Genomic DNA, 22,945 nt, shown 5'->3' on the forward strand with positions numbered 1-22,945 from the left:
ATCTATTGCTGTTATTATATATAAATACATTTTTTACATAAATGTATTAAATAAATAATAAATTAATATTAAATAAATATTTTAAAGATAAAAATAAATCTTATTTTATTTTTAAAAGATATCTTAAAATCTTTTTTGTATTCGCAAAAATTATCAAATTAATCTGAAAACTTTGAAGTTACATTTGTAAATATCAAAGTCATATACATTTAAATAAAATATAATACATTTAAATAAAAATTTAAATGTACGTTATATATATATATAATGTATATAATATTATTATACTACAATATATGTAACATAACAATGTTGTGATAAAGAATGTTTTGCATAAATTATAGATTATTCGATTTTGAATCAATTTCTTCAAAAGAAAAATATGACGTTTGAGTAATTGATAATTGAAAATAAACGACAATTTTTTGACTTTTATACATATAAATAAATAAGAAAAATACATTCTTCAATTAATTCAATTGTGAACCTTGACAGAATTTTAATTTAATTAAAAAATTCTGCAAATTTGGCAAACCCCATATTTTTCGATATCGTTCGCGCGCATTGAAAAGATTATCAAATCGGTTAAGAAATTCTCCATATATTTTTTCTTCATTCATATCTTGCATATATTTCTCATTATTATGCTCAATTAATTTCGCTATATTAATTAATTCAATTTTTTATCGTGCACCTAAATTTATTTCTTACAAAAGCACAAGCCATCGTTCCTCATTTAATATCGCAGCGCAATTAAAATTAACACTATCATAGGAAAAGAGATACCAAGAATAAAATAAGAAGGAAGCCAGGCATGCGCGCGATAAATGCGACGCATTTATCGCGTGTGAAACGTGACTCATCGCGAATTGTCTGGACGATTATCGTTTTATCATAGCGCAGTCTGACTGTCGATTTCACCTGCGCATGCCGTTACTATCGGAACACACTGTGTACAAGAACGACAGCTGCGGCCGATTGGCCGCGTTATGTGTTCTCCGCTGGCCAGTTGCGGGGTGATAAGGCCACTGTAAGATATGTGTACGCGTGTATGCGTATCTCTATTGCGTGTGTGTACGACCTGCACGTGTGCAGATGAAGACGTCGATAGACGCCGGAAAGGGTGTAAGTAAAACGGATAGTGCGGCCCGGCGATGTGTCAAATAAATAAAGGCGTCTACTCGCGAGCTGACACGCACACACGTGTGATTATATACTCAAGTTACATGACTATTTGTATCAATAAAATTTCATGCAATTGTATACCGTGACAAATAAAACAAAATAAATAGAAAGATAAAGAAGAATGTAGATATAATTTAATATGAAAATATAAAAAAGAGAGAAATAAAATAAATAGGAAAAAAAATAAAATAAAATAAAAAATAAATAATATAATATAAAAAAATGTTAATGTATAATATTTTCTGTATCGTCAAATATAAATATAAATATAAATATAGAGTTATTTTAAATAATTAACTATAATACGTTCATCCTGCATTTATTTTTTACGTCAATTATCATTATTTCTAATATTTATATTTATTTCTCAAAGTCAACATTATTAGCTTGAATTTTTTGCTACTAAATAACATTTGTTCTGATAACAATAGGGTAATATGGATTATCTCTTGTGCATTGTATTGTAATACGTGCCATTGGCAAGCTTAACACATTACACGATAATCTTACTAGGATTAAGATATCAAGCTTCAACCTTTTCATTGCTACACACATATTCGTACATGATGGTAATTATACCAAATAATTCCTATGTTCTATAAGAGACAAAGGAACAGATAGAATGAAAATAAGGAAAAGAGAAAAAGAGCAAAAAAAAAAAAACTGTACTGTTCATTTAAAAATTATTAAACTTTTTATTTGTAGCGAAAGAAATTGCATATATTTTTAATAAATTATTTTAATAAATTTTTGACCAATTATTAATCTATTTCATATACTTAATTGTATAATAAAATATATTCACGATCATATTATAAATAATAAAAACAATGAAAATAAAAAATAATTAATTTTTTTTAATGTAAAAAAAAAAATAATGTATAAGCAATCGCGATGCAATGGCTCATCGTCAATGACAAATACATTCACGTATACAGACACACGCAGAAAACTCCAATTCATATAAATGGAGTAACCTCGGCGAAACATCCCGAAAAGGAAATCCATCGCGTCACCAGAGAGCAAACGAAGAAGAAGATTCGACACTAACGCATCCCCACACGTATAAACATGCATCACGCACGATACATAATCATATATACGTGGTAACTATAAATAACTGTCGAAACGCGCTGCGTGACGATAAACCTGGTTTGCATTTCTGATAGCGATCGTCGCTTCTTTTGTGACTTGAAAATATAAGTATGCGTGAGATGACATTTTTCAGGACTAAGGCGTGCAGTTTCACTTTGCTGCGAATATCATTGCACTTATCATTCACGAATCGTGCATTTCCAAAGCGCGACTCGACGCGAAAAAAAGGAAAGACCGCAGAAAATTTATTATTTATATTTCGCTTTAATAAAACAACAAAATATTTTTTGCGTTAATTCTTATAATTTATATATTTCTTAAACAAAAAAATAATTAACTTCTTAAGGATGTATGTGACATGTATCGAAATATTAACAAAAGCATTAAAATTTCATAGATTGTTCTACTATTTCTTCTGAAAATTTGTGCAAAAACTAAGCACAATTCTTTTAATGGTTTGGAAGTTATTTAAATTTAAAGTTACTATTGATTCTTATGGAAAATCGCCTATTGTAGCACTTATTGACAAATTTGACAAAGAAAAAATATTACCAATGAAATAAAAATTTTCACATCTATTAAGGAAATTCTAATAAATATTTGTGCAAAACTTGATTTAGATCCACTAATTCGTTTAAAAGTTATTTACTAAAAATTGTAGAAAAATATTATCTGTCTCTTTTTCTCTTTCTGCAAATTACTCGTTTTTCATTGTTTTTTGCAGATGATTACAGAGAGTATTCGCGATCAAAAGTTTTTGCCATAAATTAGGAAGAATATTAATTACAACGATTTTTTTTTTCAAAATCCATATTATTTTGCGATACTTTAATTTTCTTCAAAACCCGAATTTATTTTTTTAATTTTTCAAACAGTAATAACATAAGAAACATGTTTTCTTTTTAATTTTGACAATTTTTTACTACTTATTGTACATCCAGAACATCCTTAAACAATTTCGTAAATAATTTCTATCTAACTCTCTCTCCACGACAAATTATTTAATTAATATTTAATATAATAAATTATATATATATAATTATTTCTTGGTTATTTTATTCAAACACATATTTAATAGATGTAATTTAAAGTAAAAAATATTTTAAAATTTGTAACAAAGAGATGGGCGACTTCAGACGATTTATGATTCACGGTAAATGGGAATTGCGTAACATATTCAAAGATATTTTAAAATGTATCCCCAATGAAAATAACTCTTTGTTTTTTTCGATTAAGAAAGGGAACCTTATTCCGGAGAAAGAAATTCAAAGTTGCTCTTTTTAAAAATCAATTCTTTTTTTTTCTCTTTGCTATTCATTTTTACTCCAATTCCATTAAAATAGCAAGTCTCGATGCATCATACAAACGAAAGGAACACCATCGCCGCACGAATTACAAACTTCAATATCACCAACTATTTATGTATCTATCTCGCACGATATTAAAAAGTCGCTGCTCGTCTGCGAGGGAGGAATTATCCGAGATATTTCATTCGTCTACGAAGTCGGCGAAAAGAAAATAGAGATGATCCTCCCACACCTCGTTCCGCATCTGTTTACCTTTAATCTCGCGCAAAATTCGAGTGACAGAAGCAATCGTCTAGCAATATTTTTCGCGATTACATCAAATAACGAGTTTCACATTCTTGTACATATCATGTAAAGAAACTTCAATCTATGTGCCATAAACTGTCAAAATATATATTATTATTATTATATTAGAATTTTATATATTTATAATATACTGCACACACACACACACACACACACACACACACACACACACACACATACACACACATAAAACTTATATATATATATATATATATATATATATATATATATATATAGCATTACAATAATACTAATTAGTATTATCTTAAAAGAGTAATTTTATATACCAAATGTTATAGAATGCTGCATTAATATATCATCACAACACTATTTAACGCGCGTGTCGTAGGTGACTGAACTTAAACATAAATGTGCAGGCACTAACTATCTGAGAATCGATACTCGGCAACTCGGCTGCCAGTAGTAACTAGTTCAATTGCTAAGCAACATCCGATCAAAACAGAAGACTCGTAGTTGGAGCGTGGCATGCTAATAATGTGAAAGGAGAGAGGGAGAGAAAAGATGGGATTCCATCAAAATTCAAATTTTTTTTTTCTACCATCCTGTATATAACTTGACAAAAAATATTATATATTTTATATTATATAAGTATTTTATATAATAGTATTATATATAAATAACATATATTATATATATTATATATTATAAATAATATATTATATATTATATATATTATATATTATAAATAATATATTATATATTATATATATATTATATATTATAAATAATATATATTTTCTTAATTTAAATTTTACTTATTAAATATGTTTAAACAATTGCTAAGAGAATAAGATAAGCGAGAAAACATTTTATATATAATTTGCATTTATAATAAATATTAATTAAAACAAATAAATAATAATTGCCGTAAAGAGAGATTAATTCAGACAGAAATTGTTGAAGAGGGTAATCAGACAAGTTTGTTGCATAAAATATATTCGATACGGTGTTAGATAACAAACTGAAAAGATAACTGTATACTTTTGTTTAACGATCAATTTAAAGACCATTATGTGCATAATATATACAATAAATAATAATATAAAAAATAATAATATAAAAATAAAATAATAAATAATAATATAAAAATAATAAATAATAATAATAAATATAAAATAATAAATAATAATAAATAATAATATAAAAAAATAATAATAAATTCCACTTTTCTTACTACACATGTAACTATTCTTATTTTAAGTTTTTCATACCAATAATATAAATTTATAATAAGCCATTTGATTATTACAAAAGTGAGGGAGGCGATTCGGTCAAGAGGGACGAAGGCGAGAAAGTGAATCTCGTTGCAATAAATCTCGTCTTCAATCAACTTAAAACGATGTTAAATTATTTGAAAGAGCCAAGATGCGCGGTAACGCTAAAAGTCGAAACCTCCAAAATGTACGACGGTGCTTTCTTCAAAGTATTTTTACGATGCAGAAGCGCGCCTTTAAGTCGACGACTTAAAGGGGACCAACTATCCCTCAAATTTCGGATATGATTAACTGTTGCAAAATTAAGCTATGATCAAAAAAGCCCCTGTTAATAAAATGTTGCCACGCAACGTGCTCTTCTCTCTTTGTATAAGGTCTTTAAAAATAACGAGTTCATGCCAAAAATAATATATAATATAATTCGAAATATTATATATATGAAAATAATTTATTTGTTGCTGTAAATTTTACTTAATGAATTTTATAATGAAATTACTTGATATTAATATTTTTGTTTTTTATATATCATTCTATCATAATCATAAAATCATAAAATCTAATCAGAAAAATCAGGTAATCAAAACAAGAAAAATATTAATATCAAGTAACTTCAGTCATTATAAACATAATTAAATAAAATTTACAGCAACAAAGAAATAAAAATATTATTACAAGTATTAAAATAAAATTTATATATGCAATTGGTATGACAAAAATTCCACTTGTTATTAAATGTGTGATAAATATGTGCCGATTAAACAACTCTTCTTCAAAATTTTTCTTGAAATACGAGTTATCGATTGTGTGCATGATTGATCCATAAAACGAACTTTTACATGTTTATATAAATGTAATTTTTTATGCCGAATGTACAATTTTATTTTTGACCGTATCAATGACAATTAACTCCGATTTCGATAACGGCGCCATCAGTGAAACTTTCGTTTTTCAAATGATATATATATATATATATATATATATATATATATATATATATATATATCCTCCATTTGAAAAACATCCACAATTATCCTCGCATATGAAGTGGACTGTCTGCGCGATTATGCCTAAGCACGACCAGGTCCGTTCCATCATCGCCATCCCTCTCGCCGACCCTCGTATTAGCAGCCACCCCATTGTCCCGACAACTTAAAAACGCTTTAAACTCGGCGCACGGATAAGAACAGATGGTCCCTGCCCGTGTAAGCTACGCGTAAGTTAATGCTCCACTGAATATTCACGAGTAGTTTTGTAGTGACCTCCCACGCAACTTTCATATGTATCTACCATATGTGTGAGAGTCTGCATGACAAGCAAATTTTAGATTATCCATTATTTGTTCTGTCTTGTAGTTAAAATGTGTCCATAATTTTATGTGTTTAATTCTAAATATAATCACGGTCTTATTTTCAATCTCTCCTAATCTTAGTTTAAAAATAGCGTAAAAATGATGTTTATATATGTGTTGTTATATAAAAATTCTATATTATACAGGGTGTCCTAAAAATTTTGACACACCCGAAGTGCGAAGGTAGATTGGGCCAAACTGAGTCGAAAAGTCCTACACCATTTTGCAAAATTCGCAATAGTTTTTGCGTTATTAATTAAAATATGTGAGCTAATAATAATATTATATATATATATATATATATATATATATATACATAAACATATACATATATATATATTTTTCTTTTTGAAAGATATTTTTAATGTATTCTTATATATATATATATATATATATATATATATATATATATATATATATAAGAATACATTAAAAATATCTTTCAAAAAAAATATATATATATATGTATATATATATATTTTTTTTTTGAAAGGTATTTTTAATGTATTCTTATTATGTATAATTTTGTGTGTATGTAAAAAGAAAAAATTTTATAAAACATATATGAAAATAAACAATGTACTCCTTATTAAAAAAATAAAATTTGTTTTAATACTTAACACATAACTTCCCTTTTGCAAGAAAATTTTTAAATTTATTTATATTTCTCGGAGATATATATTTAGACATAGTTTACTATAAATAATCAAATTTTCATTGTGTTTTCTATTTTTTTTTTTTTGCATGCATATTATCCAAATGCTCGAATTATTTTCATCACTAAAGCACTTCAAGAAAGCAAAATGGATTTTTGCTTAAGCGAAACGATGAACAATTTATCATACGTTTTGAAAACTACCCAGAAACCGGAAATGAAAAGGAAACATCGTGAACATTAATTCTACAAAGACGCGATATCTCACCCCCGATGCATGACGACATTTGCATTAAAGACAAGATTTCGTTCGACGGGTTCCCCTGGTACCACGATGACACTTTATTTTTCGTCCCTAGGACACTTCAAATCCTTCTATCCACTTTTTATGTTTACCGTTATTTACAATATTTTCTCTATATTGATATTCAATATTTACATGTATATGTATTTCGAAAATATTACAAAAAAATATGAAATATATTATTTGTCACATTATATTTCATGTCTCTATCATATCTAATCTAATCATATTCCTAAAAAGATTATTGAGATAATTTATACTATAAATAAATACTATATGTCAATCTTGAAAATACAATAAATTTATTCTTAATTATTTTTAATTTTCACAAATTAATATTAAATTTAATATTAAATTATTAATATTAACAAATTAATAATATAATAGTGATAAAAGAAAAAAGAAAATAATCAACCTTGATAATATAGCAATCAAGATCAACGCCATTAGAGCTAGATTCCCTTTTCTAGAGTTTTAAATTTAATTCACAAAAAAGATTTTGCTTTATTTACTTACAAAAAAAAATTATGCTAAATATATATATTGATAAAATAATCTCTAATTAAAATAAAAGTTTGAAATCATTTAGAAGATATAATTTGCATTCATGAACATTTCTTTGATTAAAAGAATCTTTTTATCTGAAAGCCTCATGTGTTGTGATATGTTTTTTTCTTATTTTTAAATTTTTTGCCATTTTTCTGCTTGTGAAAAATCGCAATGTCGAGCAATTTCCACAGCAAGGATGTTGAATTTTAAATTCTCGCCTCGTGTTCGAAGAAAAAAATATAGGGAGATAAAAAATAGAAATAACGCACGCATAGGTAATCAAAGCGAAGTTTTTCCAGGGTCGCCGAAAATTTCCGTGCGACAGCGTTAGCCATTCCCTTGCCTCACCGTGATAAATGGCGTCAGTTTCTCTTGTACGTCACGCAATTTCCTCTCTTGCAGCGGCAAAGGACACGCTTATTCGCATCCCAGCTTCCCGCGCGGATATTCACATCGAGACACGTGCGAATTACCGACTATAGGGTGTCCTAAAACCACTCGGATATCGGGAGAATCGATTTTCTCTCAAAAAATATTTCGGCGTAAAGATATTTTTTCACAAAAAAATATTTTTCTTACAAAATCAATATTTCGTGCAACGAATTGTGAGTGATAATGTGCATGAAGCACTTAATAAATTAAATTAAAAAAAAATAAAATTTTAAAAAATAAAATAAAATAGTACAGCAAAGATAGATAATGAAATCGTGTCTTTAATTCAATTCAATTGATAACAAGATTTTGATATGAGATTATAAATATATATATATATATATATATATATATATATATATATATATATAGATAATTAAATAAAATATCTTTTTTATTTAAGAAAAAATATCTTTTTTACATGATAATATTAAAGAAACTCTTAATTTTTAATATTAAGAGTTTAATTTTTTAATATTAAATTTCTTAAATGATTAATTTTTTAAATTAATCAAAAGAAATTTGTTATTAATAGAATATTCAATTTTAACACATGACATTTTAACACAATTATTTTTACTACTTGTGGTCTACACTACTTGTATATGTATATTATAGAATGTTTTTAAATGATTATTAAATAAGCCTCCACATATTTTTTCGTCAACTAAATTTTTTTTTTCATCACTAAAATATATTTGGATCACGAGCATTTAATCAGACACAATATTTTTCATCATTGTAAATAATTTGTAATAGTGATTGTTATTGTGACTATAATTTATGATACTCACCAACAAATAGCTGGATGCTGTGCTGCTAGTGGACTCCCTTTTCCTCTGGGATCCGAAATCCCTCTGAACTAGCGACGTCATCTTTCTCTCATATTAGTTTACGATCACCTCACAAATTTCACAACACACATTTATTGATAAATTTAAATATTAAATCAAATAAAATATTAACGCCATAGGCTTTATTAAAAATAAAATAAAACAAAACACACACACACACTTCTCACACGTATCTATGTCATTTATCAACCATCTGTAACACAAAATCAAAAACAATAGTAATTAAACACAGGGTTAAGTAATTTCATTTCAATCTTATAAAATATAAATAAATAGCATGAGTAAAACAATGCACACAAAAATAATTTATATATATTGCATATATATTATACACATATGTATATATATATATATATATATATATATATATATATATATATATATATGTATGTATATATTATTTGAAGATTTGCCGCATCGATTTCTAAGTGTTATATCATATTGCAATATATTATATTATATTAAATCTAATAAAAAATTATTACATAATATATACATTTCAGCATAATTATTTATTAAATTTATACAAAGTATTAAATTTATTAATAAGATAAATTTTGAAATTATATTATAAATCTCATTGCCAGTTGAGTTAGAATATATCTAGCAAGATCTCTAAATGTAAAATAGCAAAACATTATTTAGAATGTTAATACTGTAGTTATGCACGAGGAGACTTATCCCTTCCCATGGAATTTATTTGGCTTTTTCCTTCCGCCATGATTTTCATAATGCGCAAGGGAACGTAAATTCCTAGCGTCATGACTTATTCACGAATTATTCCCGTTTGTTTCGTTTTCTCATCGCATCGCATTCGCGCTGCGAATTCTTTTAAAGTTTATTATACTCTTCAGGAAGGTCGCGGCCTTGATAACTGCCATAATTTTGCGACTTTCCCTAAGAAATGTTTGCCACAAGTTTTTGCACACTTCCTTGCATTGACACATACATATAAAAGAATTGAATTGACAGAAAAAAAAGATATATAAAGAAATCAAAAAATTAAAATTTTTAACAATTGTTTTAACTTTGAGCCTGCATAAATTATAAATTGTTAATATATGTCCTGAAATCTCCTGTCTATGTAATTATCATCAATATTTTGTGTCATATCAGTAATTACAATTAATATATTGAGTGTATAAAAAGTACTTGAAATAAAACTCGAAAAGTCTTATTATTAAAAAAAAAGATATATTTTAATTAATTATTTGTATTCGCAAATAAAACTTTATCAAAATTTATTACGAAATAAAAACACATGATCATTGATTGCAATCAATTATTCTCAATTTAATTAATTAATTTAATTAAATATATAAAATTTTGTTAAATTCAAATTATATTAATCTTTTCACGATTGACAGATCTCGTCGATTAAATTTAATTATTCGGAAATATAACACCAGTTCACTATGAGAGATTATTGACAATGAGTCATTTAGTTCACATCTCCTCTCGTGCAACAAAAAAGGTAATTGAGCTAGTACTTCCGCGTTATCAATCCTAAAAATGCTGACCTCCTTGTCAAAGAAAATGTGGATAGTCGAAATAAATTAGGATTATCTTAAAAATTCATAAATTTTACTTCCGTAAACGCTGTTAAGGGCTTTCGATTCCGTCTAAAAAAATTCAAAATTATATTCACTGAAAAGATAACTGTATAATTATATTTCAGTACTATTACGCAAGACAATGGCTTCCGCTTCCGCTCCTTTTTTTTTACAGCTAGTTAAAAGAAACACGCAAACGCACAAGCAAAATATTCGTTAGCAACTCGATACAAAAATACTCTTGGCTGTCCGACGTCATCGTTAAGGATCGTTCAAATGATTTCGCAAGCGAATCAATCTTAATCGAGATTAATCAACGCATTGCACTGCCATATGCGTCTGCTAAGAGCAGCTGCAAGCATTTCATGAGAGCAATGTATAGAGAATTACACTACATATACGCCTGCCTATGTTCTTTTCACACGTGCATATTTTGTGTATTCGTTGTCAATATTTTAATACTTACAAACCTAAAAATTTACTAATTTATTGGAAACTTATAAAATAACAAAAAAAAAAATTAGAAAATTAAAAATAACTATAAAAAAAGCAATTTTTTACGAGAATTTCAACAATAGAATTATTTTAAAAGAATTCTAAGAAAAATTATCCTAAAAATTTGCATGTACACAGAGTAATTCATTTTAAATCCTCCTTCCGAAGATATCTCGAAAACAACAGATTTTTTTTCAAAAATAAATGTTCAAACAAAAAAATACAATATATATTCCATATTTATTTTACTAAATTATTAAAAATTTTTAATAAGATAAAAATGTACAAATTTTTTTTTTCCCCCTGTATTTGCAACGTCAATTCGTAGCAGTTTTGCAGAACGCTTAACAGAAGAAATCTTGCATATTAATTGCAGTGTATGGCAACAGGTGGCAACAGCAACCGCAATAAAGAACGTCTCCTATGATATCTGCGGTGCATATAAAATTGCATATGAAATTGCACAAATCCAATGCGCACGCCACTACATATATACGAAAGAAAAATAAAATTCCCTCTCTTATGCCCGCCAATTCTATTAAGTAATTCTTAAGCAATCTAATTTATTTTAATGCTTCATTTTAAGATTTCTTTAAAAGTTAATTAATAGAAATGCTAAATTAGTATTTAATAGAATTGGCGGACATGAGAGGAGAAATTCTTTTTTCGTATATGTAAAAGTTATTATATATATATATATATATATATATATATATATATATATAATAAACTTTTACATATATATTTTATTTTTTTTATATTTATAAAAATATAAATATATATTTTATATATATATGTAAAATAATATAAAAATATAAATATAAAATATATTTATAAAAATATAAATATATTTTTATATTTATATTTTTATATTATTTTACATATATATATATATATATATATATATATATATATATATATATATATATATATAATATAAACGATACAATAACATTAATATTAATTATAATAATTAATATTTATTATTTAAATTAAAAATGTACATTCATAATTCTTGGAAGATCAAAGAAATTATTATTAAAATTTTATACTAGAACACAGATCAAAGAAGAGAGAGAAAGAGAGAGACACTGTGTATAATAAATTCTACTGTGTGCCTTTATACGGCGGATTCAAGTCTCTAAAAGATAGGCGAACGGTATTGTTTTTCATTTCCTCGACTGCGTTTTTCTCACGCCTATATATCCGACTGTCGTGCCGAATGTAAGAACGATGAAAAAAAAAAAAAGAAAAAATGGCACTTCTTCTTCTGGCAGTGAATAATATGGTGGGGGGGAGGGGGGGTACCGGATTTAAGGAATTCACGAATTTGTACTGAATAGACTGCGGACGTGAGGAAGGTGCATTCCTAAGAGGCGCCTGCCGTAGTTCCTGTTCTGTGAATGTGAGGTGAGGTCCCTCGAGTTCAAGACAGGTGAGGGCAGACAGTTAAATACCGTCTCTCGAATTTGCGAGAAGAACATCGAATGTGAAAATGAATCACTGTTCGCGCAAAACTCGAGAATGACACGCGCGCATGAATGCTAGCGCCAGGAATGTCATTTGAGTCACTTGAAAAATTGCGAATACAACTTCACAGTAAAACAAAAAAGAAAAGCATAGCATCCAGCTGCGTTTGTATTTGTAATTTGCGAATTTATCCCACATTATGATAAAAATTATTATTTTTTTTTTATTATAAATTTAATGTATATATAATTATATTACATCTGTTTGCTTCGTTAAATCACAAGTTTTATAAAAAAATTAATTAATTTTTATTTTTGAAGAAGAAAAACTTTTTTCGATAGAAAAATAAATAGACATTCTTTCTCAAATAATTTCAAATTAATTATCTTGAATTACATAATGACAAAAGAAAACGTTTTAAGATCGAGTAAAATAATTTTATTCTGTTTTTTTTTTCTTCTACACTGCGTGTGTAAACAAATTTTATTCTTCTGTTTATAAGATATTTTTTATCTTATTTATATTTCTTTTATATTTTGTTGTAATTCCAACTCCTTTCTAATAAATATTTTTAATCTTAAAATTTATTTGCATTGTTATGATACAAATAAGTTTGATTAATGGGCGAGCTGAAACATGACCGGAGCTATTTTCATCATGCTCAATGGCACTTAATTAATAATGCACGAGCGTTTGCCGCGCTCGTTTGATTACGAAAGAAACGATGTTTGTGGTATAGGCTACTTGCATAATAATTAATGACATCATGCACGAGAGAATAATTACTTGTGAGAGGTGTTCATTCGCGTGTCTGCTGTAGAGGAATAAATTATGGAGATTCTAAACCGATGCAATAACATTTAAGTACACAAGTTTCAGTAAAGGGAACAAAATTTATTTCTATTTTATTTTTCTTTCATTAATTCTCACTATTAAAAAGTACCATTGAATTATAGTATCATTTAAATAAATTATAAAGTATAAAGTATATAATAACAAAACAGATACTGATTAGATATGGATTAGATATAAATGATTAAATAAAATCGATTAAACTCTGTTTAATAAAAAATTAAAATTTTCCTTTCTATTAATTAGATATATTTAAGATATGTTAATATCAATTTTTTTGAAACTTTCAAAAATCGAAAGAAACATGGGAAGCCAAAAAAAAAGATTAAAAACTAATAATAAAAGAAAAAAAAACACTTATTGAAAATCATTTCAATTCACTAATTAAAATATAATATACATATATATATATATATATATATATATATATATATATATATGTAGTATCTATATATGTTACCTAACACATAGCACCCACACACCTGTACACTGTAATTGCGTATTCTCTGGTTCTTTCTTCATTTTATCACTTGTAAATCCTAGGACATGAGAAACTGAGAACACTGAAGGAAATCAAACAATCAAAAGCATTCGTCGTAATTAATGACAATCGATTGTATTTTTGAACAGCGCGACATTCGAATAAAATGATTATTTTTAGCAGCGCGGACTTTGACAGGAACAGACGACGACGAGAGCACGTAGAGTCTCGGGTACCACTAGTCCCAGCATTAACGCCATCAGCACCATCAACCGCCTTCAGCCACCACCATTACTACCATCGCTGCCATTGAGCTGTGTTGCTATTAACTGACAACGACCTCAGATGCGCCGACTTTTATGTGAATGGACTCTTATATTGTAAATATAACACGTACAAGGTGGGCCCGAAGCGACCGCCAACCGTGATTTTCTCGAGAACGGCTGACAATAGAAAAAAATGACACAAAGAAAAATTAAATGGCATAACAATAATAATAACTCTCTTTACGATCTCATTGAATGTAGCAATGCTTCAAGTGCAACAATGTACCGGAAAAATGCAATTGCACTTTTCTTTTAACATAGCTATTCGATTAAATTTGCACAAATCCATTCTTTTGAATAATCTGCATAATAAAAGTGTAAAGATAAAGTATTCGAAAAGTAAAGGCTTTGCATGTTTATTTCAAGTTTTATATTTTTTATTTAAGGAAATACTCGAAATGTTATATACTCGGTTTTACAATACAATAACAGTTTTACAATAACGGTACCGTAAAATAATAAACGTAAAATATTTTATATTGTTTTACTTGTTATAGTTTTCTTTATAATGACATAACATTTTAATACTTAAGATTGTCAGCAATACGATGTAGATAAACAAAGTTTTTGGCAATCATTTCATAGGCAAAAAAGGAGTTTTCGTTCCCCATTAATTAAAGCACGTATTAATTAATAAAAAAAAACAATAATTCATGTACTTCTCCCTCCCCCCCCCCTCTCTCTCTCTCTCTCTCTCTCTCTCTATCTCTCTCTCTCTTTATGCAATTTTAAAAATATTTTTATATCTTTTCTTATATATCATCCTTTTGATATGATGTTAACAAATCTCCAATATGAAGAAAATATTGAAATATTTAACTATTTCGTGATTAGTATGAATTAAATCTAAGTGCATTAATACAGCAAAATAATTAATTGTTATTAATTTCTTATATAAGCGCGCAGTCGTCCCTCATTACATGATTAAACGCCGTTTCATTTCCGCTCGTAATTCGTTATTATCATAAGCTAATTGAAATCTCAATTGAGATTTCCTTTCAGAATGCGCTTAAAAATAAATACTTTATAAACACGATTATTTAATTATTATATTACTGTACGTGAATATATTAATACTGATAATATATACACTTTAAATATTTTTAAATATTTTTAATTTTAATATATACACTTTTTAATATGCTACGTCATCAATTAATTTTGACTCCAAATACACATTTATTGTATTTTAAATCAACTTATTTCTAGAAATTACAAGAAAAAGAAAAAAAGTTTTAATTTATAAAATATTGTTATTATTAATATTATTAATTATTACTAATAAATAATTAATAATTAATTAATTAAGCACTTTTAAAGAAAATTATTTGAGCGCCTGGCTTTTATTAGTATATATTAATAATGAAATATAAATCACATATTGATGAATAAAAAAATATCCAATATAAAATAATTAATAAATAACATATTAATAAATAGTAAATAACACATTTGTATTACTATTAGCATACTTTATCAGTAATATATGTATATATTATTCCTTAATTTATATCTACTAAATATCTACAGTAATATTACTTAATGAAAACTATATCCTGCATTGTTTTTTTTTTTTCTATAATATTTAACAAAAGAAAATAATTGAATAAGTTATGTACAATTATCTTTTTTAAAGAGATAAAAAAGACTGGCATATATGAATTGCGCCGAGTTGTATGTAACCATGCATTCTACCAGCCGTGCTAAATTTTATTTAATAATACTTCAAAAATAAATATTACCTTTACATCTCGGAAAAAGAGTTTACATATAATTAAATATAAGTATATATAATTAATACATATCATATATAAGTAATACATATATATAATACGTTCGTGTATATTTTCTTTCTATTGTATAATTTTTGTATTTATATGCAGCAAAATATATAAAAAGAATAATGACAAAATAATAAATAAAATAATCTTAAAAAATAAAATGTGCAATTTAGATTATACAATATTCTACATATAATTATATTTTATATATATAATTTTATACGTTTATATAATAGTTATATAATTATATATAGAAATTTTTTTCAAAACTCTATACATTTTATTTTTTCTAAAGAAAAACAAAAAAATTATAAAAGAAAATTATAAAAGAAAAAAGACATGTAAGGATATTATATATTTATACATGTTATATATAATTATACATAACATATTAATATTTGATTAGACTTTTTTTCCCAAAATTATTTTAATAATTAATTATAATGACGATAATTTGCTACATTGAGGATGATATAACATGACATTTACGATGTGCTAATTATAAAATCCACGAGGTATTTTCTTTTTGTTACAATTATTCATTTTTGCATCGCAAAAACCTCATTGAACGCGTAATCAATCGATAAGAATCGAAAATAAGCACTTATTGTATCTTAATATAGCAGGTTATTCCTATAAATTGACGAAGCATTTATAATTGTTTATCACCTAGTAGCATTTTGAAATCCCGGAAGTGCGCACATGATTGTGCGGAAAATCGAGATATATGTCGAAATCATCGTTGATTTGCCACTTCCGGTAGCGATGACGAAAGAAAAAAATAGAGTTATCAATATATTACGTCCTTTGAACTCAGAATAAAATAAAGTCTGTAATGAATAAATAAAGTCCTTCCCTCCCCCATACGCAATACGTCTGAATTATATATACATATAATTAAATTTTATTTAATTTAATTATTTAATTCGATTATAAAAATATCGATTAGAAATAGAAATATCCAGACATTAAAATAAAATCATCAAAGGTCATATACATACCTTAGGAAATGTTTCATATTTTATCGCGACAAATTAAAATAATTACATTAATTTATTATGAAAATTAGTAAAAGACGAACGTGCGGCTTTCTAACTAAACCATCGAATTCAAATCAGCCTAAAATGAAACAAGGGCTAATTGACGTCGGACGGGTCAAGTTTCTGGGTTTAATTGAAAACTAATTAGCATTACAAAAGACCGGCCAACACACAATTAATTTGGCATGCATCACATTTCATGAAACTTTCATTCATCGGCACTTTGATCATTCGTGATATACCACTTTATATTCGCAGTTTTCAGACATTTCTCAAATTTTTTATTCCACAAATTTTCTATTCCGCTTTTATTGTATACTCTATTTCTGTATAGTTTTATTTTTTACTTTTAATGTATAATCTATAATTTAATATTTACCACTAAATGGATGAATGCCGCTCAATTTCAAGTTTCTCGGCCATTTTGATCGCACAATCTTCGGTAGAATTGCACTAATTTTTATAACAAGTGATATCCTTAAGAAAAAATCGTCTGCCCTGTACTATTATCATTCTTTGCAACATTGTCGTACGCAGTTAAGAATTACTCTCTATAGCATAATTACATTTTTATTGTATTCCATGCACTCATTATATACTTAATATAATCATTATACAGGGTGTCTTAGACCATACGTACACCCCTTTTCTTTCAAAAACTAAGCATTTTAGAGAAAAACGTTTTAAACGAAAATTGTATGGTTTTGAGAGGAACATAAGATGGTGTTATTGGTCTGACTGTAGGTGGCATTGCCAAAGTCAGGTCAAGGTCAACTTAAAATTTTTTAATGGAAACTCCCATTTTTTATTACATATTCTTGTAGTTTATTTCGAGAGCTTTTCAAAACACTATAATAAAGTATTTTTTCATTAAGAATTTTTTGAGTTATTTTGTATCTTAATCTGACATATTTTAATATAAAATATAAAATATCTCAAAAATTATTTAATTTTCGATAATTGTGTTGTAATACTTTTATGTACAGAATAATAAGATGAATCAAATGGTGTACAGAAAATAATTGTTTTTAAAAAAAAGTATGCAATTATTTGCAATATATTTTTTTATAACAATTATTTATTTTTCCTTTACACCATTTGATTCATCTTATTATTCTGTACATAAAAGTATTACGATACAATTATCGAACACTAAATAATTTTTGAGATATTTTATATTTTATACTAAAAATATGTCAGATTAACAATAAGATACAAAATAACTAAAAAAATCCTTAATGCAAAAATACTTTATTATAGCGTTTTGAAAAGCTCTCGACATAAGCTATAAGAATATGCAATAAAAAATAGGAGATTCCATTTAAGAAATTAAAGGTGTCCTTGACTTGACCTTAACAATGCCATCCAAGGTCAAACCAATGACACCATCTTATGTTCCCTTCAAAACCATACAATTTTTGTTCAAAACGTTTTTCTCTAAAATGCTTAGTTTTTGAAAGTAAAGGGGTGTACTGGTGATCTAGAACACCCTGTATACTGGACATAATTTAAGTCGAAATTCCATTTAACTTCCAATTTAATTTCTTCTTCGTTTAAATTGAAAAGAATCGATATAAAAATATAAGATGTTCATAAATTGTACAATATTCAAGATATTATAATATATTAATGTGTAAATATCATAAATATAATATATTTCTCATTCTTAATATCTAAATAATTTTTTTTTATATCAGGATAGAATAGGAAATTTTAGATTTAGATGATTGATTAAAATTGAGGAAAGAAAACAGAATAATTACATACAAATTATAATAATTTTAATATAATAACAAATATATATATATAAATCTAACGTAAATAAAGTCGTAACTAATTTTGCAGAATTTAATCATTTAACAATTTTATTCTGTATTAATAATATATATTATTGTTATATTATTACTATGCATTTCCTATTAAACTTTTTCAGAATTTTCCATCAAAATATTTTACGTCTGTTTTACATTACATATTACAAGATGCTCACGTGTACCTACTAAATACGCTGTCATCTGTGCAGTCATCAAACAATATCTATGTCATTACATATTGTGTTCATTACTGGTAATTACGTTTTAACCATTAATTTGTATGTTTTCTCTCTTTCTTTCTCTTGCTTTTTCTTCCTTCGACATACGAATCACGGAAGCTTCTTCCTTTGACTCGACGACATAAAGTATAAATTATCTTTGAATAAATGCTATGAAATCAAATTTCTAAACGAGATTGCAACCCGATATATTAGCTGCAAACAATCTGTCGACAGTCGGAGTCTTTATAAAAGAACGATGAGAGCTAGTTACGAAGCGGTAACAGTTTCAAGACAGTATTTCAGATTAAACTTATACATATTTCTGTAAAATTGAAAAATATTGTAAAATGTGTGCCCGCGTATTAATCTGCGTAATTATGATCGCGCTCTTTGCGATCAACCAAACGAATGCTGTAAGTGTTACACAAACCATTAAATAATTCAACATATTAAATAAAGTCATATGAAAAATAGACAAGTCTATTTTTTTAATCAATATATTTCAATCAATAATATAAACAAAGTTGAGAATTTTCATCTAATTCATATAAAATTTCAATTTTTTTTTTTGTGTGTATGTTTAATAATTTTAATCTGTAAGAAAGAGATAAGATAAGATAAAAGATATCATCATAATTAATAAAAAAATACAGTTCTTTTGTAATAGAAATTTACAATTCTGCCTTTACAAAAAAATTACAAAACTGTAAAAGTATTACAAAAGAATCGATTTCGACGAATTTTACAATATGTTTTATCATGGAAAAAGTCAACTGAATTTTTTTGTGCTATATCTTTTGTGATTATATTAGAAATAATTCTGTGTAAAAAAGCTTCTTATTAATTCTTCAGCGTAAAAATACAATACGTAGAACATCCTAAATTTCTCTCCTATTACTTTTTAAACAGATTCTTCGATTATTTTTTTTTTTTTTCTTAAATTAATTTTTCTTCAGCCGGAATGTCGTAGAAGATACATATTTAATGTCTCATTATTCTTGTGCAATATACTACATGCTGTTTAGTTCTGCTGGATACTCTTTAACTTTAATATATTATAGGCGTTGACGATGGAACAAATTCATAAGACGGCGATGACTATGCGAAACTCTTGTGTAACTAAAAGCCACGCAGATCCCGGTGAGTTATGCAAATATTTATTTTATAATGGGAGGTATGAATGATCCTATAATTATTAACATTATTTCAGTTTATATCATTAATTAATAATTGATAAATAATTGATAAATATATAAATATATGTACATAAATATGTATAAATTTTCTAAATGATCCGATGTTTTCATAAAATATTGAAATTTAAATACAGAAAAAGTTTATTTATTTTATAATTTATATTATAAATATTATATTATATTTATATTTATATTAATATTATTACATATTTATTAAGAATACAAATTATATATAGTAGAAATAAAGTATTAAAACTAGTTAAGTCAAAAAGTGATAAAATTTAAATCATCTAAACTGACATATACACAATTATTTTTCTGTAACTATTGCTTTATCAGAGCTGATAAAGCATCACTCTCTTAATTCACTTATTTAAATTTATAATTTTAATTTGTTTATATTAAATCAGCAGAAACCGAAAGATCTTGAAGGTCAAAAGTTTTCTTTTTTTTTCTAACAATCTTTGATAAATTAATCTAAATAACAATGATAGAAAGTGTTATAATATTACATTATTCTATATGTTTGTAGATTTTTAAATCTACTGCACATTATGTTTTTCATTTTCTTTCATTACTTTCTTCATGTTTCTGTGATTTTCAGTTAGTAATTTTAATTAGTGTCGATTTTGAATATCAATTTTTCTAAATCTCAATTTGTGAACGTTTCCGAAACAGAGCATTTACTTAATTTTAATAATATATTATTAAAACTCGATATTTAATAAATATATCTGTGGAAATATACATTTTTTATCTTAAACTTTTAACTAGAATCCAAAAACAAAATATATTATTTTGTTTGAATAATTTCATTATTTGAGTGATGTGGAGAGAAGAGACATAAATTATGTGCTAATCAATTAATAAAAACTAATTAAAAAAGAAAAAATTTGAAAACGATCAACAATACTTGAAAATAAAGTTGAATGGAATACGTGTACAAGAACCACGCGTGGCTTCACGTGATTTTCGCAATTGCAGCAATCTCTGCTTTAATTCTTATTTGCGTCTTCCGGATGTGATGCGATTTGTGTTAGATACTATTGTTAAGCGTACAGTATTTTTCCTTGTAGGTAAGAAATGTGTTACATAGAGACGCGTTTCATAATTTCAAATAGTTAGTTTTCCCAACATAATTTCAACTTTCCTTTAGTAAATCGCTCATGGTAATCAACAAAATAATGCTTCATGATAAACCATGATCTCTCTTCTCGCACGCTTCGTTGACACCTGTTTCTAAAATAAAGATAACGACTATCCATAATTTTCGTAAAGTATTATAGTAAAAGATGTTTATTTGATTTTTCTCATTGTATACAATCAGAATTAAAATCTTTAATGTTTTTTTTATGTTTGCAGGAGCTGTTGAAGGAATACAAACAGGTCAATTTCCAGATGACAATCAACCATTAAAATGTTACACACTTTGTATAATGAAATCGATGCGAACTGTAAAAAATAAAATCATTATATTTAATATAATTTAATCTAATATTATCAAAAGAGAATTGCTCACATAAATATACTTTTTTTTTTATAATCAAGTGGAAGAATGGACGCATAGATGAAGGCATGATGCTTAAACAGATGGATATAATGATGCCTGCCGAAATGGCAACGCCTCTGAAAGCAGTTACAACTGCGTGCGCTGCACGTCGTAAGTATATTTTTGTAAAACAGGAATCAACATAAAGTTTTAAAAAGATATAAGAACGCATTCACGACATAATTACTAAATCAACATTTAAGTTGTTCTTCTAATCTTGATGTAAGAATTAATTTAAAAATTCAAACGTTCTTTAATCTTAAGTTATTGCAAATTGATTCAAGTGTCTTAAGTTGAATGACATAATTTTAATAAGAAGTTAAGTTTTTTTTAAGAATTTTGTCCTTTTTTTTTATTACAGCCCCTGCCAGCGATGATTGCGAAACGACTTATCAGTTTGTGAAGTGCTGCTATGAAACAGATAAGGAACACTTCTTCTTTCCTTAATCGAAATTGGATGCAAATAATTTTGGAAAAATAACGTGATTACATAAAAGAAAAAAGTGTGATGATTTTTAGCGATAAGTAAACATAAAAATTGCAAAAAATATACAATATAAAAAATTACAAGATTTATGTAATCATATATGAACAAATAGATTACATAAATATAGGGACAAGGCGTAAGATTGAAATTGTATCTTAAAAAAAGATTATGCAATATTATATATATATGTTTATGCGTTATTATAATTAACAACTAGTTTATCTTAATTAACGTAATGTAAAGTAGCTGTTAAAATTGGTTAAAGCGCTTTAAAAAGGATATAAATAGTTGCACGATATTAACATATTTTTGTTTAAAATTATAATTTTAGAAACAAATATTTCTTTAAAAATACATGCAATTTTCAGAAATTCTCTCCTATTTTTCTCGAAAATTTTAATAAATATACA

At 26.2% G+C, this 22,945-nt stretch overlaps 2 protein-coding genes across 7 annotated transcripts in view; one reads left to right on the forward strand and one right to left on the reverse strand.

The window, feature by feature from the left end:
- LOC126849519 (protein sprint) overlaps positions 1-22,945 on the reverse strand; it is a 186,554-nt gene that overhangs the window by 102,258 nt on the left and 61,351 nt on the right. For all 5 annotated transcript variants that reach the window (XM_050591535.1, XM_050591463.1, XM_050591525.1 and 2 more), the window contains exon 2: positions 9,211-9,463. In XM_050591535.1, the coding sequence (XP_050447492.1) occupies positions 9,211-9,291 (81 nt within the window). In that variant the 5' untranslated portion in view covers positions 9,292-9,463. The remainder of the gene's footprint in view (positions 1-9,210; positions 9,464-22,945) is intronic.
- LOC126851387 (general odorant-binding protein 19a-like) lies at positions 949-22,906 on the forward strand. Of its 2 annotated transcripts, none has more exons than XM_050595317.1 (5): positions 949-1,125; positions 20,365-20,443; positions 21,862-21,953; positions 22,048-22,159; positions 22,410-22,906. In XM_050595317.1, exons 1-5 carry the CDS (start codon positions 1,096-1,098, stop codon positions 22,493-22,495), a joined length of 399 nt encoding a protein of 132 aa, XP_050451274.1. In that variant the 5' UTR covers positions 949-1,095; the 3' UTR covers positions 22,496-22,906. The 2 variants fall into 2 exon arrangements, with proteins under 2 accessions (XP_050451274.1, XP_050451266.1); XM_050595309.1 differs by lacking the exon at positions 949-1,125 and adding an exon at positions 19,527-19,716.

The sequence above is a fragment of the Cataglyphis hispanica genome, chromosome 1, assembly GCF_021464435.1.
Source record: "Cataglyphis hispanica isolate Lineage 1 chromosome 1, ULB_Chis1_1.0, whole genome shotgun sequence".
NCBI lineage: Eukaryota > Metazoa > Arthropoda > Insecta > Hymenoptera > Formicidae > Cataglyphis > Cataglyphis hispanica.

What these genes read in the sequence shown, in the direction of transcription:
- LOC126851387 (XM_050595309.1), top strand. Translation starts at nt 19,651, where the DNA reads ATGTGTGCCCGCGTATTAATCTGCGTAATTATGATCGCGCTCTTTGCG. An exon ending in TAATGAAATCGATGCGAACT is followed by an intron (nt 21,954 to 22,047) that starts GTAAAAAATAAA and finishes TTTATAATCAAG; the next exon opens with TGGAAGAATGGACGCATAGA. An exon ending in AACTGCGTGCGCTGCACGTC is followed by an intron (nt 22,160 to 22,409) that starts GTAAGTATATTT and finishes TTTTTATTACAG; the next exon opens with CCCCTGCCAGCGATGATTGC.